The following is a 17,807-nucleotide window of genomic DNA, read 5'->3' on the forward strand; positions in this document are numbered from 1 at the left end:
GACAATTTGGATATATTTGAAGAATGTACATTTCCAGATTTTATAATTTTCAGAATTTCCTATATTATAGAAGGAAACTCATCTTCTTGTTAAGGTAACTTAAACTTACTTCTTTTTGTACGTGTTAGTCTACCATATCATTTGATCTGTTTGTTCAAGTCAATCATACAAACTGCTAAAGAGAAGGGGGAACGGCAAGTTTAAGGTAGGCCCTAATACGGGCAATACAAATTAAATTTGTGTATATATGTATTTGTGTTCTGCCACTGCATAAAATAACACAATTTCGAAATATTACAGAACATTATCGAGATGATAATAAGATGGGTAAAAAATGATTTCTTCGATCGGTTTTTCACAGGTCTATTCTAATTCTTCCAGCTGTACGGTCACCTAAAGTTTGTAAACAATTGTAAAGTAAGATGAATCATGGTAAAATATGCCTATCGTTACCCAACAACTATAAGACACTAGTGTAGAAACTTACAAACTATGGATTTCTTACAAACTATGCTTAAACATGATGGAAATATACATGTAACATTAAATCTGCAATCTGTTTTTCTTCTTCTGATATTCTAGCTGATTAACATACGATTTCTTCTCACAACTTTAGACAAGTTGAAATGATCATCAAGATATTTTTGGCTTGCAAATTCCTGACAAAACTTTAGCGATGATGGTGGTATTGCATTCGTTGCGTGTTGCATTGATTAATGAATAAGGAAAAAAAAAACTGACAGGTCTCTGACAATTTTTAAATCGGTACTCACTGATGATAATGACTTAAATGTCAAGGAGCCCCCTTTTTTCTGATGTTGCAATAATAATAATAATATAATAATAATCAGCAGTTATTTTTACGACGCTTAAGCGACCACAAATGTGGGAGAAACCCGCAAGGGCTTATGGATTACAACTTACACGTCGGGTGGCTTCCAATTCAACATTTTAACTCAAATTTGGAATCTTTTCAATTTAGAAAGTCATTTCAGATGGGAAAACCGTAGATTGCTCTTGGATGAAAAACCCACCTTACTATGACCCGGCCGGGAATCGAACCCCGAACCTCCCGATTGCTAAGCCTCATTGCTTCAAATGCCACCGCCTTTATCCACTCGGCAGCAATGCTTTAAGAATAAGTGAAACGAGTTGGTGATCTAACTAATCCCATCAGCTTGTATCGGAGCAGAGACGTGATCTTGAAACTTCCCATAATAAATTGGACTAATATTGGAGGGAATGGATGTTGATGATTCTCTTCGCCATGTCTACTTTCCGTAATTTTGAGAAATTTGACTAGTAAAGCAACCATTTTGAGATAAAACAATAAAACATAGTTTTCAGATAAACTAGTCGAAATTGTGACATAAACGTCGACGTTTCGAAAGAAAATAGTCGAAATTTTCAGATGTAAATAGTAAAAATTTTGACCTCAAATATCGCAATTTTGACTATTTGATGCTAACAGTTTGAGCATTTGGATAAAACAAAATTCAACATTGTCAAAAATTTCCTGGAGCTATGTTCCACTTTCCAGTAAATGGTTCAATTTAGTGGAACATTTTAAGAAAAATTTAACTTTTGAGATTCAAGCAGTCGACATTTTGAGATGAAATGTTGAGCTCTTTTCCTGTGAAACACACTGATCACTTCTCCCGCCTACTTATGGATAGCTTTCTACGCCGCTGAATTATAATATTGCTGCTGATTTATCCTTGAAATGTTATTCCTGTGGACTGTTTGTTTAGTTGTAAAAAGTTGCATGAAATTAGAGTTTCATCAATATTTTAACATACAAGAACATTATTTTACTCAGCGGACGTATTATTTGAGATACGATATGAAGGAAAACAAAGACATTTTCGGTTACACTGCCATTATGATATAACTAACTCGGCTATAGCCAGATGTATAAAACAATTACCACCTTCTACGTAAAAGCTTTGGCAACTCTTGTCATTGGAATATCCCTTATTTAAGGTATTCCTTCTACCATTATTGAGTACTACTCACGAGATGAACTTGATATAAAAAGGTAAACAGTTTGATTCAGTAGGGTTCACAAAGACGTGAGGAGGACGGGGGGGGGGTGGGAGAGGTTGGCATGGTCCATACATTCCATCATCAGTCGGGGAAATGGTTCATTCGGGAATGAATTAGATTACTGCTACGGGTGTACACCATCTTTTCTGCCTCACACACACACAAATATCTACGAGTATTTATTAGTACAATCTTGCGTTCAGAGCTAATTATATATCTTATTTCAAGTCAAATGTCAAGTAATTGACGATATGCCTCAGAATGCACCATTTGTAATTATTCACCTTTATTCGCCTCTAACGCTTGCATTCACACCCCAACATTTTTGAATTCCTGCCAGTGTGCACTGGTTGTTGGACTTTGCAATGTACCAACTGCTATTGGTAATAGAGCGGGAAGAACACAAGGAGGGGGGGGGGGGTGGGGATAGGGAGGAATTGAAGGAAGGGTGGGAATCTAGTAATCCGTCGAAGTGTCCACCATTATTTCACAACAAAGAAGCCACGTGAATGGGCCGAGAGATGAAGGACCAGCTAGATTTTTTCTTTTAATCAAATTTAAAAATAATTGCAAGTAACCTTTCAATAGGTCAGTTCTCAAATGTCTGTTCTATTATCTGAATACTATAAAGCTTAACACGCTTTAAATGTTGCAATGGGGCTATATTTTCTTACATATGGAAGAGGGTTGGGAAAGGGGAACAATATTGATAAATTCCACATGATGTAAAATACGTAAAGTAAATAAGCGATTTGAAGAGGGGGCATAGAAAGAACAAAAGTCTGTTGTTATATTCAAAAGGCCTCTGCTTTAAGATTTATAGGTGTTTATTGCCCTATCAAAATTGTTCAATATGGATAGTTTGAGGGCAAAGCGTATAGACAATTACCTTATGAAGAGTTCATATTTCATACGTTTCTTGCTTTATATACACATACAATGAGTCTGAAAGTATCTTCTGTCAGTTTACAAACAAGATACAAATACAGCATGATGTCGACGGTTTTTGTGTTACAGACCAAACCTAAACTAAAATAAACTAAACACAATATGGATACTTTGACGGAAGAGGATATAGATATTTAATTAAGCCTGGAGAGTATGCTTCATTTGTTTCTTACTTTATGTCACTTAAAAATTGGACTGGAAATATTTCCTGTCAGTGAACAAACATGATACTAATACAGCAAGATGCCGACGTTACAGACCAAGGTAAAACTAAAATAAACTACTGCAGCCGTTGTGTAAGAATGCGCTATTATGCTGGTTCCACTAATTCCAGAGACGAAAATGTGTCTTGGAAATGTAAGGCGATGACATCTCTGTGTACACCCACACAGCCAGAAGTTCAAATGTTTTGACATTGTTGACAGCATTTGCAAGCATTGTTGTCAAATTACAGCATTGTTGACAGCATTGTTGACAGCATCGTTGACAGCATATTGTATAACTGAGTTCTTCACACGTTTGTGAAAGCTTTACGTATACTAAACTACCGAGCCGTTCTTCTCTTCATCACTGGTTTAAGCCTGCATTGTTTGGCAGCGCCTCGTAGCTATGATGAGTTAATCTGCGCATGACACGATAGTATGCCACGCTAATCATCATCAAACTGATAACCATTGCAACGACCACGATGGAGAGGGAAGTAGTGAAAACCGCTGAAAAATTGTGAGGTGTTCCATCAGCTCCGCTTGCCTTCACTGTAATACAGAAATGTAAAAAACCCTCTTGAATCTGAAATGCATCATTAAGCAAAATCGGAAAAGTTCATTATGTGTATATGCAAGCAACTAGAGCGGTCTAAAAAACAGTGATTCTTCTGGTGTGTGAATGCGTTTAATCTGGCTTTTTTTTTATAACTGTCAATAAGGGCGTATTACCAAAGTGTTATGATTGTGCAGAGTACACCCCTGGTGCTTATGAATCTGACATTTTACACAGAATTACCACTTTTTATAGGCAAGCCAAGTCGTACACATTGCTACACATTGATTTCTTATTTACGTTCACATTGCTCAATTAGCGTACTTAAATTTGATAATAACTTACGAGTCTCGGATCTGTCGTCAATTCCTTCGAGTAAAATCGGCCCTCTTACAAGTCGTTCAACTTTCTGATCATATTGACGAATGGATCGACGATAACGGCTCTCTTCGCAGCCTCGACGGCACTCTGAATTTGTATCATTTACGTCACAGACAATGACCTCGCAGTGAACCCAAACCTTATGACAAAACAATTTTTTTTTCCAAAGTACAATTACACAAGCAATATATAGTGTTTGATGGAAAGTAGTATTTTCCTAATAATAATAAACCACGACTTCTCTCCCCCAACGCCATACTCTCCGTCTAAAACGTCATTACAGTTGTATGTGTAATGTACAAGGAGTGATCAATATATCAGCAAAATGATTGTATGACGATGTGATATTTCCATCAACTAATTTTCTACCGCAAGAGAGACTTGTCATGAAGCTCGCTTTAGTTTAAAACCTATTCAGTTGACCTGAATGTAAAGGCCTTTCAACTATAGTTACTATAAAGTAGTACGTATGAAAGTGAAACAAGAAAGTAAAGGAGACATAAGTTTATGTGATAGAGTAAAGTAAAACGAAGTGCTTAATGTGCTCTACTTGTTTGTACGAATTTCTTTCGATTTTTTTTAAACATATCTGAATTCTCATATTACCCTTTATCCAAAATAAGACATATGGCCACTACTGACCAAGTTTCAGTATTCCTGTCAGTTATTTATTTGATTAGCTTCTGGGATAGAATTTAGTGTTGCTAAGTCGTTGATAAGTCAACAGATTCTTACCAAAGCTGATACTAAAATCCAGTGACGTAACAATGGTTATTGGCACAATGAAAATTTTGAAAAAAAAACAAAGGTAGGATGCATGCACAACTTAAGCTCATGCTGCATGTTATACTACCGAAATTAAACAATGCCAAAAATATCAACACAAGACAATATTCTAGTTTTAATGCCTTTTCAGGCTAGTTTCTCATGGTAAGCATGCCAATCCCGACGAGGCGACCGTTGCGATAACGTTTTCGTATAAGTTCTTGTTTACTTTGAACAACAAATCTTACCTGTGAATATTCATTTCCAATGTCTCGTCTAAACCTAAAGCTTGAGATTTCAAAATCCGCCTGTTTTGGAGTTTGTGGTGTTAGCACTCTCACCGCGGCGTTATTAGCACCGCATCTGTGAAAAGAGAATTAAAATCAACTTATTGACTGTTCGCTTTGGCAACTAAACGATAACTTTCATGATAAATTAGTATTTTCTACTTGTTCAGCTTTCATCTGTCTTATTGCTATTTACAAAAATTTTGATTCCTCAGTATCAAGTGTAGCTCCTGATATGACTAATTATGAGCTTACTTACCCGTCTGTAATAAATTCGTAAACGAGATCATCTTCGTAGTTAGGAGAGGGTGTCGCACGACAGCTACGCAGGTGGATTTCTAAATTATCAGCGGCTCGAAGTAGCTCCGATCGAAAGAATAAGTTTGTACCAAGATGTGCCTCTACGGGATACGTGTTGTATCTAACCGTGTACGAGATATCCGTATACATAGCGAAGTCGTAGACAAAGCTTCCTTTCTCACGTTTCATGATGTACTCGCTGATAGTCACAAAGTGTGAAAGGAGTTTCTTGGATCGGTCGTACTCACAGGTAAACGGAATCTGCAAGCTTAGGTATTCCACGATCATGTTGGTATTGTTGTCATGATTTACGACAGTGTTAGAGTAAAAACTGTGTGTTGAGTTGTCCTTTGAAGCGAAAGAAACGAAAAAGAAAAGTTAAAAGAAAGAAGAAGAGAAGAGAAAGAAAAGAAAGCATGACATTTGATTTTGGAAAATGCTATTCACGTCAGTGCCGATGTTGTTGTTAAGTAATAAAACGTGATATTATAAAGACAACATGAGTACAAGTCATGTGTATCTTCTCAAACGTTCTCTACATTATGATATTATCTCGTCTGTTTGTCGTCGTTTCTTATTTTAATTCATTTATTCTTGGAAAATGAGATGAGCAGTAAAGTATATGCAAATCAGGCAGACAGGTAAAACACAAGTTACGCAAAATTTGAACTGTATTTATTAATTCCACCTTGACGTGTGTAACTTACTATGCATTGCCTGTACCGTAAACGTTAGAATGTGTGTTGCCTATGTATGCTCGCGTGAATTGAAGGGAGTGTGTCTTGTGTAAGGGTGGGAGGGGGGGGGGGAGGGGGTATAGAGGGGGTGATAGTGATTGACATATTTAGTGTACCGGAGATAACTGGCAATGTTTGCGTTGATAATTACTTTTTTTTATCCGTACCGGTACTTTTTAATGCAAATATGCAGGAATACATGAGACAACTCAATCGACAATATTCTAAAAGATAGATATTATTCCATACCGTGTATTGGTTACCACAGCCAGTTAGTGAGCTGTTTAGACTGATGTACTGATGATTGTCAAAGCTCATGCAGCCTGGATTGCCATCACCTCCCAGGAGATAAAGCCCGGTAGTCTCAAACGAATCCTCAACCAGCTTTCGTGGGATGTCAATCTGGAAAGATGTTGGGCCACAGCGGAGGACAATTTCGTCACCAAAATCATCATCATCATTCGGCGTAGGTGTCACGGTAGCAGTTTTATTAGTGACGTTTGGACTGGCAGTTGTAGTTGGAACTGCAAAATGACATAAGATAGAGCACGGTATTGAATAAATATCCGATCACGATTGATATCCGACATCTTAAATCTGTTTGTATTGATCATGGAAAATTAATTTTGCCAATATGCGGGTTCTCAATGCGCTGAATGCATCTAAGGGAAAACTATAGTTTTGTATAATTCATGTGTCCATGAAGAACAGATAACACTACGCGTACGTTATTTTGTGTAAATTTTGATATTTTTACAATCACTCTGCTTGCTTATATCAAGTAGCCATTTTGTATCATCACACCGCTCCTCTGTGTTTGCCATTAAGATCGATATGAAAGTAGCTTTACATAATAATGACAAACTCTCTTTTGGTTGACGTCTGAAGAATTTATAGTATTGAGGTATTTACCATTTGCTCAATAGTATAAAAAACAGAGAAAAGTTTTAAATTACCCTGAGTGACGAAAAACGTCAATTGATTTGGGTCAACGATGGCAGCAGACTCTATTCCACAGTAGGTCGTGGTTCTGGCAGCTCCCGACTCCATTAAAATGTAGTATGACGTCATCTCACTCAGATACTGAGCAGGAACGACAAACTGAAGGGTATTGTCACCAGGAAAAGAGACTTGTTGATAATTTTGAGAATCAACCTGATAGACGTTACTTCCTGTTTGGGTGTGAAGAGATATCATAGTAGATCTGGATGGTCGGGCAACCTGATGTTGAAAGAAATAGAGGGGGAAAGTTAATCATATTTTACATGTATTTTAATAATTATGTTACTATGAATATATTAAATATCACTCAGTCAATGGTTTAATATTCAGTAAATGGTCACGATGTAAATTATGGGACATTCCGACTCAAACTAACACAGACTAACGTTATTCCTTGTTTATATATATCATATCATATTCATTATCTAGATGTTCTGAGATAAAGGTTTGTACGTTATCGATGTATCTAATAGGCAATTAAAGTAGGGAATTTAGTAAACACTTTGTAGGCTACTGTTTGCAGGTTATTTCGTGCCGTATATGTTCCAGTCATTATAGGCGTTGTAAATCTCTTTAGGATTATGAGGTAGGTATCTAAAAGTGAAAATTGATCATTTCACTGTTTGGAATTGTTTGTTACTGATCCACACGACCGGCAAGGCCATATAGCAGTCCATATAGCATGCCATATAGCAAGGCCATATAGCATTGCTATTTGTGTGTGAAAACGTGGAGGAAGTGTGGGAACGTCCTTGTTCCCATCTTCCTAATTTTCTGAATGAGAAAAACAAGGATTATAGGAATTCCATGACGACGTCGTTTAATGACGTCGTTCCATGACGACGTTTAAGGAGTGTTAGCTCAGTGGTTAACGCCGGTGCCTTCAAATCAAAAGGTCCCCAGTTCGAGTCACTCCAAGATGAATGTTTGTCGTCTAGTTACAGAGTTGTTGACAATTGACAATTCATAATCATGGACGTTAAATATGAATCTAAGGGACTGACTTCGGTCAGCTTGCGGCTTTGATAAGCCAATGAGGCTTCTTCGCGAGTTCCTGCTTGCAGGAGGATCTAAAAAATACATGACATCTTACCGCCTGGTCATAGCGTACGAGTACTTGTAAGTCTTCTAGTGGCGTATGCTCCCCTTTGCCTGGTCGAATAGTAATTATCTCTGGAGGGGGGTCTGCAGGGAATGGAGAAAGCAAACAGAAACATAGTAAAACTTCAGAAATTCGGGATATGCCGTATGCTTTCACTTATCCTTCAACCTGCTTGCAATCACGCCCTCTACTTACCGTACAGTGAGTAGGATTCCCTGTCCTTGCTCAAAACAAACGCACATCCAAATTATGATCTCACGTTAACTATCAATTACCTCAAACCCTTTTTTTGCGATCACAGAAAGAAAAATATGCTTCCCCAGAGGCGTAGTGGTCCATTGGTCTACACGGGTCACCAATGTCCACAAGGCAAGGCCAAAGGTGGTTCAAAATAAATTCGGTCGTGACCCGGGACCCTTGAAACCGTAACTACGCCACTGAGATCCATACAACTCTGCAGTCATTTCCACGATAGCATATTTGTACCGACACTTACAACCTATTATCAACTTTTCGAACACAAGCATAATTAGGGGGTAAAAACATGTTAAAAATACGAAACTTAAAAACTAAGAATACTAAAAATACGAAAATAAAACAAAATGGTCATGTAAAGCTTAAAAGACTTATGGGTACCATTAAGGTTTTAATTACATAAACATTTTGAGATACTTACTTCCAGTAATGAGGGTTATACATGTCTGTGCACCGACGGATCTGGGAGCAAAAATGCGTAAAATAAAGACGTGAAAACCCATTCTGGTATACAGCAGCAAGATCAAATCAGATATAAGATATAACTTGAGAGATTTGAAGATACTTTATCTCACCAAGCATTTCCAACGATGAAAAAATCTTTTCCTAAACCCGCACATGAAATTAAACTACGTCCATCCAAACAACTATCATTGAAAAGATTTTCTTAACCATACAGAAAAGAAGCCTACTGAGTGATTTATAAGAAAATTTAATACGACCTCTTGTTGGTTCAGACTAAAGTGCTTTACATGATGAATGCTTTACATGATTAATGTTGTTTAACGTATTCTAAAAGGATATTATCCAATGTATATGGCTTTAACAAGAAATAACATTAAGACCGCTGTTTTTGCAATTACGACTGTGTTGTTTTGTGTTTATTAATTTAATATAACTCCAGCTGGTAGACAGAAAAGTCAGATTGCTGGATTATCGTTTAAATTACCCAACAACTCAGATCAACATTTTCTATATTGTAGATGGAAAATCAAAGTGTAGGCAATATATGCACTGCTAACTGTCAATATAACTTATGTTTGTACCGAATTAATGAAAACTTACATTACATTTACCTACATCATACGTGACCATTTCAAAAGTTTTTGTTATTTGTTACTAATTAAAGGAATTGTCTGGTGGAAGATTTGGATACATCGTCCTCAAAGCTCTAATTATTCTCTTTCTAACTATGTGAAAATTGTCCCCATGTAACATTTACTTCTTGTAGAAATCTGTATTTCAAATTCACCAACAGCACCGTTGTTCGAACGCATCAATTTAGTGAATGACGTGGTGCAGGCAAATAGGCAAAACGAGCGACTTGAAGTGAGCACTCCCGTTTCCGTAGCACATATTCTCTCGCATGCAAAGGTGATTGCCTGCTATATATTACGTACACATTGCGAACGTACGCATACAGCATACCATGCCCACTTGGTACGTACATAGCGTTGCACATTATACACTCTCACACTCAAACCACAGTTCTTAAACCGTTCTTTGAAATCGCTGTCATAAAATTCACGGATCAACTTGACAGTAAAAGGAAACTTGTAAAGTATTTGAAACATCGAAAGATGAAACTTTGCGGAATCGATGTCAGAGTAGAATTTAGCACCGAGACGCTTAGGCTTCGCAGAACTGGCCGATTGTAAACGTTAGAGTAGCCTACATGTCAACATTATTCCCATAGGAAAAGGACAGCGCAATGTATAAACAACGAAGAGTCTGCTTCTCAAAGTTATCTTCTCTTACACAAAATCATGAAATTATCGTTGCTCTGTGTATATGACGGCTTAACGATATAATTAATATAATTTAAAAAAATTTCACCGAAAATTAAGAAAGAAATTAATCTGTATTCAAACGCGGTGCTTGTTGTGGATACTGTAGGAACTTTATGTAAAGTGGATTATGTCGCAATCTACATTTGCAAAGATTCGTTACTGTTCAAAGTATATTTGAAATATCCATCCTAAACGACTAAAAAATCGTTTTTCTGTCAAAATCAACATTAGCGTTTCTCAAATTTTGAAAACATGTTTGGAAAATTATTTTTCGTTTTTGAAGGTTACGTCTAAGGCCTACCAGACAATTCGTTTAAAGTATATAAGCCAGAATTGTTCGGGGATTCTTCCTGAACATATTTGTCTACCGAGAGAAATTTTGGTGAGCTAAAATAAAATCTAAGAATTTGTTTTCAATTGATAACATTTAAGTTATATACCCACCCAAGATTTGTCTCCGCATTAAAGCACATGATTTCTTCTTCTCCAACTGTGATTGGGTTCCAAGTAGTATTTATATAGTAATCCGTAGGCAGGCCGTCAGGGTAAGGTAAGAGTTCAGATTTGACCATTCCAGACGGTGATATTGTTGTTATTTCAGTAATGCTGATTAAAAAGTAGGAAGATAAGTACATTAGGGACACATGAAATCAACACTACAAGTACTTGCCAAATAATGTTCTCTCCATGAGTTTTACTGATGAAAGTGAACATAAACGGCGTGGAAAGTGGGTTGGAACGAGGATAAATTCAAATACAAAACAAGAACACCCCCTCCACTCGCCAAAAAATCAGCAACATTATAGACATGTCTTTGCATTACCATTATGTTGGTATAAACTTTTAGCATATGTTATACCATATTAATGTGTGTATGCGTTATATATTATACTAATATATAAGGACTTTTATGACAATTCCAGAAACAGTGACCGACAGAAGATACGTGACATTCACGGAACTGGTCCTAGCGATGATCGGTTCATGGTAGGTGCCGTTCTCTGGAATACCTACACAGGAATCCGGGACCCGTGTTGGAGGAATAAAGACAGGTTGATCTAAGCAAGAGACTGAACTGCTGAACACATCCACAAGGAATTGCAGAGGTATGTAACTGAGAGGTTGTGTTGAAGTTGGTGTCGCAAAATCCATTATTTCTATAGAAACACCGTAAAGCCCAACTGAAAGCCCAGTCGTATCCCATGTGATAACACATGTTCCCTATTGAACGAAAGTTACAGGAAAGAAAATGAGTTTCCAAAACATTCTACAGGGCTTGCGTCCACAACCAAAAGCAGTTCTTTTCCCGATCAAAGCACTACACGAGGAACCGTACCTTAGGACTTCGGTCAGTATCCGACTTACATCATAAGTATGCTTATTATGTAAATCATTAAGAGCTTTCAAGACGACCAGAAGTATATAACAGATAATGCGTGATGAGTTAACAGAATCTTGAAGAATTTAAAGAATAGTACAATAGAGTGAAAGACTTCCATCTCTGTTGATGCAGCTTGTCCATTGATAAACAAGATTTGTAGAATTTCTGGTCATACTACTTTGATTCTGATTAGGATGGTTTCCTTTACACTTGAAATAAAGACATGCCAAAAATGGTTCTAAACATAATGAACATTATACAAATATGTTAAAAGGTTTTGAAAGACTATGGTCGATCTGACCCTTAAATTTAACAGACCACCAAGATTAAACTATGCTTGGATGAAATTTTCCAATAACTTGTACAACACAATGTTTCAGTTTATCTAACATAGTAACGGTATTTAGTAATAACATTAACAACAATTGCAAGCAACCACACTACAAGTATACTTAATGTTGGTTTGTAACTTTTCCGATGACTGCAATGTTTGATATTTCATATATTTGATACGTTTCAATTAATATAAATATAAAAATAAAGATAATAATAATAACATATTATTGTATATGTATATATGTACGTATATCAGCGTCCATAGCCTAGTTGATTAGGGTGTCCACATGCGGGAAGCCCGGGTTCGACTCCCTGTGGAGGCTGGAGGTCCTTGCGCTGTTCTGGATTTTCCAACTCATTACAATTTCAAATGTATAAAAAACATACACACACATACGCCCACCCAAACATAACACACCCACCCATGCAAACACCCATACGCAGACATACATTTTAACATAGTGATCTTTGATATTTATTAATATCATTTGGGCTTGTTTTGGCGCTTCATAACATATACATATTTCTATACTCTTTGAATAAGGCCTTACATTATCAAGCACAGCTCCAGGTAGGTTAAAGCAACCACTACCACAATTAGTTGCCCAGAAACACCTGACGTCGTCACCATCCGGATCAGCCACTGGCAAAAGTAGAAAGAAAAAGATTAGAATTGGAATCGTTCCTACTGTAACGTTGCTAATTCGCCAGCTTTTCATAGGTTGCTTTTACAGTCATGATGTAAGTGTGAGCTCGTATAAAAACACTTACGGCACGAAATAATCATTAAAAGGAATTCACCAGTAACAGCATGTTAATCATTTGAAAAGATTGCCTGGAATTGTGTGCAAAAGTCTCCCCTCCCCACCCCCCCAAAAAATGTATCACATTTCAAGAATAATATTAACGAAATTGTTGTAAAACGTTATAAAAGCAAATCAAAGAACATCTGCAATGATGACATTACAGTCACCTAAGATGTTCCACTTGCTTCATTATGGGTTCATCTGGTATGAGTTGATTACATTTAACTAACCACATTCTATGGAGCTGAGATATAGGAACACTATATTAAGATGGGATTTCAACTAATAGTGTAGAATAGTAATCATGGGTCACATTATATGTCGGCGGGAATATTTGTGGCTTTTAAATCGTAAAACCAATGTAAGATACGTCTAGTGTCTATATCCTATAGAAAAAGTTTGTGATATGTAAAGCTGCGGTTGTAAGCTAATAGATTGATGTGTACCAACCTGTGCACTTTGTTAAAGTAAATTGTTGGTACATTGACAGCTATGAGAACATTCCAATTGTAGATAATAATAGAAAGGGAAGATTTTGAAGAACATGTTTCATAATGACATAAAATGATAGGGAGAAAAAGAGAGAAACATCTTTACAAACAGAACATCTAGTGCCGAGAGTTATTCAAGTTATTCATTAAAATAAGGTTGCCAAATAGCAACGTGGGAAACTTTTGTTTTCCTTGTCAGTATCACATCTCATGAATATTCATTGATTATTGTTGAAAATATGAGAGAGAGACGAGTCCTTTAAGGTCTTACCAGGTATAGTAATGGTGTTGTGACATTCTTGGTGATACCGTAGAATAGGCAGTGTTGTAGTTGTCGGTGATGAGTTAATACGACCGGTGTCATTACGAACACTCAAGTCAATCGCCGCCATTAAAAACCAATCCCCACCTGCGTCGTTCCTTAAACTTATCCAACAGCAACCAGAAAACCTGAGAAAGAACAAGATAAGACGACGCAGATGCTTTGACGGATGTTTTTGTTGTGTGTTGTATGTATCAGTGTTATAATGATGGTCTTTGAGACGGAAGCACTCTACTTTTTTGTGTGAAATGGTGGTGAGCTTGAGTCGGGGAATGGATGCGAGGTTGTGAGGGATGAGGGTGAAGGTGGATTGGCTTCAGTTTACATCCTCGAGACTAACTTAAATTCCGTCTCACCTCATTTTATCTCACCACCTCTGCTACAGTTTGTAGACATTATACTCTCGATACAGCAGTGACAGAGTAAATTCATTTTATTCATGATATTCACCTTGAGTTGGTGAGAGAGAACAAGATGGCGGAGAACTTACCAAACTTGGAAATAGGGAATATTTGGTTGATAAAAGCCAGAGCTAACCCCACTGGTCCAGTCTTCCGACTCACTAAAATCCGTGCAAACATAGGAGAGCTGTTGATTCAGTCCATAGCAATTGCAATCCAAGTATCCTTCTCCATCAAGCAGATTGCCTCCAGCAATGTGTTCATCCGTACAATAATGATGACTTCCTGCACTCCGTCGCCATGACATTCGGTAGGATATTTCAATCTATTGGGAAATTGAATAATGCACAAAGGAATGTTTTAAGGCATGTTTGAAAGGTCCCTGTTTCCGCGTGTACATTACGGACCCCCCCCCCCCCCCGCTCGGTGTTCAGCATTAATAGATATATAGATGTTGAACCTTTTCAACGCGTTTACATTGGATCACGTGCTTGGTATCTGACCCTTCGCTTGTGATCACCGAACTGGAAATTGAGCGTTGCTTTATAGAAAGAAAGGCGCAAAACTGTAAGCCGTGTCACGTGCATGTACTGTATATTGTATCAAATAACGCGCATAAAAAACATCAACGGAAGTTAAAAGTCACCAGTGATCTCGGGTCAACCCCGCTGCGTCTAGATAGCAAATTTAACATCGAGGGCGGGTTTTGATTCTTCCTCGATCCTAGCCTATCGCGGGGTTACAATCTTGGGGCCTGATCCACGTTTACATTGATTCTTCCTCGAAGTAGCCTATCGCGGGGTTACAATCTTGGGGCCTGATCCACGTTTACACGACAAAACAATCAGATCCCGAGACCGGGATTATCACGATCATTATCACGATAGTGGTCTAACGTTGACGGAGCCATAGTCTCAAAGCCAAATATAAACCCGGCCACTTTGCGCACGTCACTGCTTTGTCAAGCATTAGTAAATTAACCTACGTTGAGTTGGATAATATTTCCCACATAATGAATTTCAAATCAAAGCATTATTTTGTTGCACATATTATGAATACAAAGACTGTTAGCCCTTTTTGCCATGTATGCGTCAATTTGTTATATTGTTCAAATTGAGGAAATCAAGGTAAATATAGACAAATAATATAACTAAGACGTTTCTTTGGAAATTTGTTTTCAATTTGTTAAAGATAGTATCCCCTTAGTTTATTCCATTGCAGAAAATTGAACTTTCATTTTATATTTCATATCACTTTCAATGGCGGGAAGAATACTTTTACAAGTATAAGAGGAGTGTCCCTGGGGCGGTTGAAGCCGTCTCGAATGTATGAAGGTCCCCTCTACCAGACCAAGCAAATATAGACGTTCAATGGTGCATAAATTAGGTCTATAATAACTCTACCACCCCATCCTCATGGATCCGCGTTGGAATTTTAAAATAATATTGGAAATTGTAAAAGTTCTGGGTCATTTCTACGTTCATATTTAATTTATGAAATGCACTTTTATCTATATAAAAATCTATATAAAACAAAATTATGAAATGAACAATACCTATAATGCAATCAACAGTATGAGAACCTTTTCGACAGTTGGGGGGGGGGGGGGTGGTAGTGTAAAAACGCACCTGTATAAAGTGCACATCACGAGGAGGTAAGTCGGATGGGGAACACGTTCTATCCCCAACCCAAGTATCATCGGTTAGTCAAATTTTATTTTATGAAAGTTTCATGTATACAATAATTCTAATTTGTCATATTACCAGGTTCCGTACATTCACCATTTGTCGACAGGGATGTTAATCGAATTCAAGACCGACTCCCCTTTTTGCGACCGACTGTAGTGACAAGCTGAACAATGGTTTCTAAAAGTAAATCAACCTACAGCAGCAACTTGCTTATAATAGCATCTGTACACAGTTATTGAATGAGAGCCCAGTCAGAAGCTGCAGCACTGCACACAACTCTTGTTCGTTTTGCCGCGATTTTTGAGCGCAACAGAACATTTCAGAAAGATGAATTACACCTACAGTTCTCTGGAATGAGGCTAGTGAGGGTACAGAAGGCGAGGCCCCCGGGAGCTCAAGTGTGTTTAGATCTTCTTTGTTCTCTCGTAACAAGTATAATGTGCGAGAGAGATATAATTCAATATCTATGGAATTGATTGTGTTTTGCGGTTTTTTGTTTGTTTTCTCGCAGCAACTTTAAAGCGCAAAAGCACATGTCAGAAAGATGAATTTAATTAGCTATTTGGAAGGTAGTCCAAACCCGGCGCAGTGCAGACGGTTATTTTGTAGCAATGTAGAATTCAATTTCATTGGAATGTTTTTCAAAGCCCCTGTGCGGGATTAGGGGGAAAAGCCTCCCGACGTTTTAGCATTTTGTTAGCATAAAATATTAAAATGAAACAAAACTGTTATCAAACTGTTTATCCACTATAGAGCCTGTGTAAGAGAATAATGTAAAAGTAAGTTGGTCTGACGTTTCGATCCTAGCAGGATCTTCTTTCAGAGGCTAACTGACAAGCATAATATAGATACTCAAATACAAAAAACCCGGGGGGGGGACAAGCATTATGTTGGTAGGGGCGACCACTATTCCCCCTTTTTTTGCCGCCACTGGACTAAGTAAGCATGTTGCCGTCCATACGGTATATCACAACAGGTATTGACCGAGCATAAACATTCTGCTTTGAAAAACATAACTTAGACTTCATTACTTTCTAACTTGCTTACAATACTTATTTACACTGAAGCAAAAAATAATGGTAATCGAATCACTTTGCTCATTTTAAGTCAGTCGTTTCCGCTGTTAGTTCTAATCGAAAGAACGGGCGCATGCCAACTATTTATCTCTATGCACTAGAAAAGTATAAACATTTACTGGAACATTACCCCTCTCCCCTTTCTCTCTCTACTACCCCAAGCGAATCCCTCCGTCACTTCTATACCTACTACCACCATGAATACACTGATTCTAGTGGGCCCGTGCAAAGAAAAGTCGTAGAAATATTTAAAACAAAACGATGGTTAGGTATTTATCCAACCAGCAAATAATAACGCTTACAACATAACGTATAGAAGAAAAACTGAAAAACATAGAGAGAAGACGACGTAATTAAAATAAATCAACAAATTCATGTACCTGTGGAATGTTGCTTTGATTACTACTAGGTATAGGGTCGACAGGTCGCCAGGTAATGAGACCTCCTCTGAAATGAGATGCCTCTGTCTCACCGATCGAAACTGAAAGCGCAAGTAACAGGATGACCCAAGGAGCAGACATCTTGTTTCTCTGTCGTTAATTTTGGCCCCTTTCTTAGAACGATGAAAATAATTTGACGTTGATGATATGAACATCGAGGTGAAGTTTGAAGATTAATCGGAAGCTTTCCTCATATTTATAGTAAAACTACCCACCTAAGGATTAAGGGCTAACTGATGGCGTCTCTGCTTTATTTACACAAACAGATGGCTGCATTGCTCAAGGATTTTTTAAATCTATTATATCGTTTACTTTTTAACTTCACAGAAATGATAAGAGCGTTTGCTCTTTCCAGTATTCTAACAATCCCGGACCTCGTCAAACCTTGACGATGTTTCATATCTTTTTTTATCAGACGCCACTTCAAGCTGGAGGCTCTTTTTTTTCGAGGTAAATATCCCAGGTTATCAAATGTAATTATAGGCTTTTAGGTC

The 17,807-nt window shown here is 37.5% G+C and overlaps 1 protein-coding gene across 1 annotated transcript; it reads right to left on the reverse strand.

The window, feature by feature from the left end:
- Positions 1-244: 244 nt before the first annotated feature.
- On the reverse strand, positions 245-17,535 carry LOC139963802 (uncharacterized). Its single transcript, XM_071964979.1, has 14 exons — positions 17,254-17,535; positions 14,199-14,434; positions 13,658-13,836; positions 12,641-12,732; positions 11,319-11,593; positions 10,817-10,978; positions 9,004-9,044; positions 8,319-8,410; positions 7,180-7,444; positions 6,473-6,747; positions 5,446-5,834; positions 5,148-5,262; positions 4,099-4,273; positions 245-3,749 (listed from the first exon to the last, which is right to left on the reverse strand). The coding sequence occupies exons 1-14, from the start codon at positions 17,392-17,394 to the stop codon at positions 3,562-3,564; spliced, it is 2,625 nt and encodes an 874-aa protein (XP_071821080.1). The 5' UTR covers positions 17,395-17,535; the 3' UTR covers positions 245-3,561.
- Positions 17,536-17,807: the final 272 nt, after the last annotated feature.

Source organism: Apostichopus japonicus, chromosome 3 (assembly GCF_037975245.1).
Source record: "Apostichopus japonicus isolate 1M-3 chromosome 3, ASM3797524v1, whole genome shotgun sequence".
In the NCBI taxonomy this organism is placed as follows: Eukaryota; Metazoa; Echinodermata; class Holothuroidea; order Aspidochirotida; family Stichopodidae; genus Apostichopus; species Apostichopus japonicus.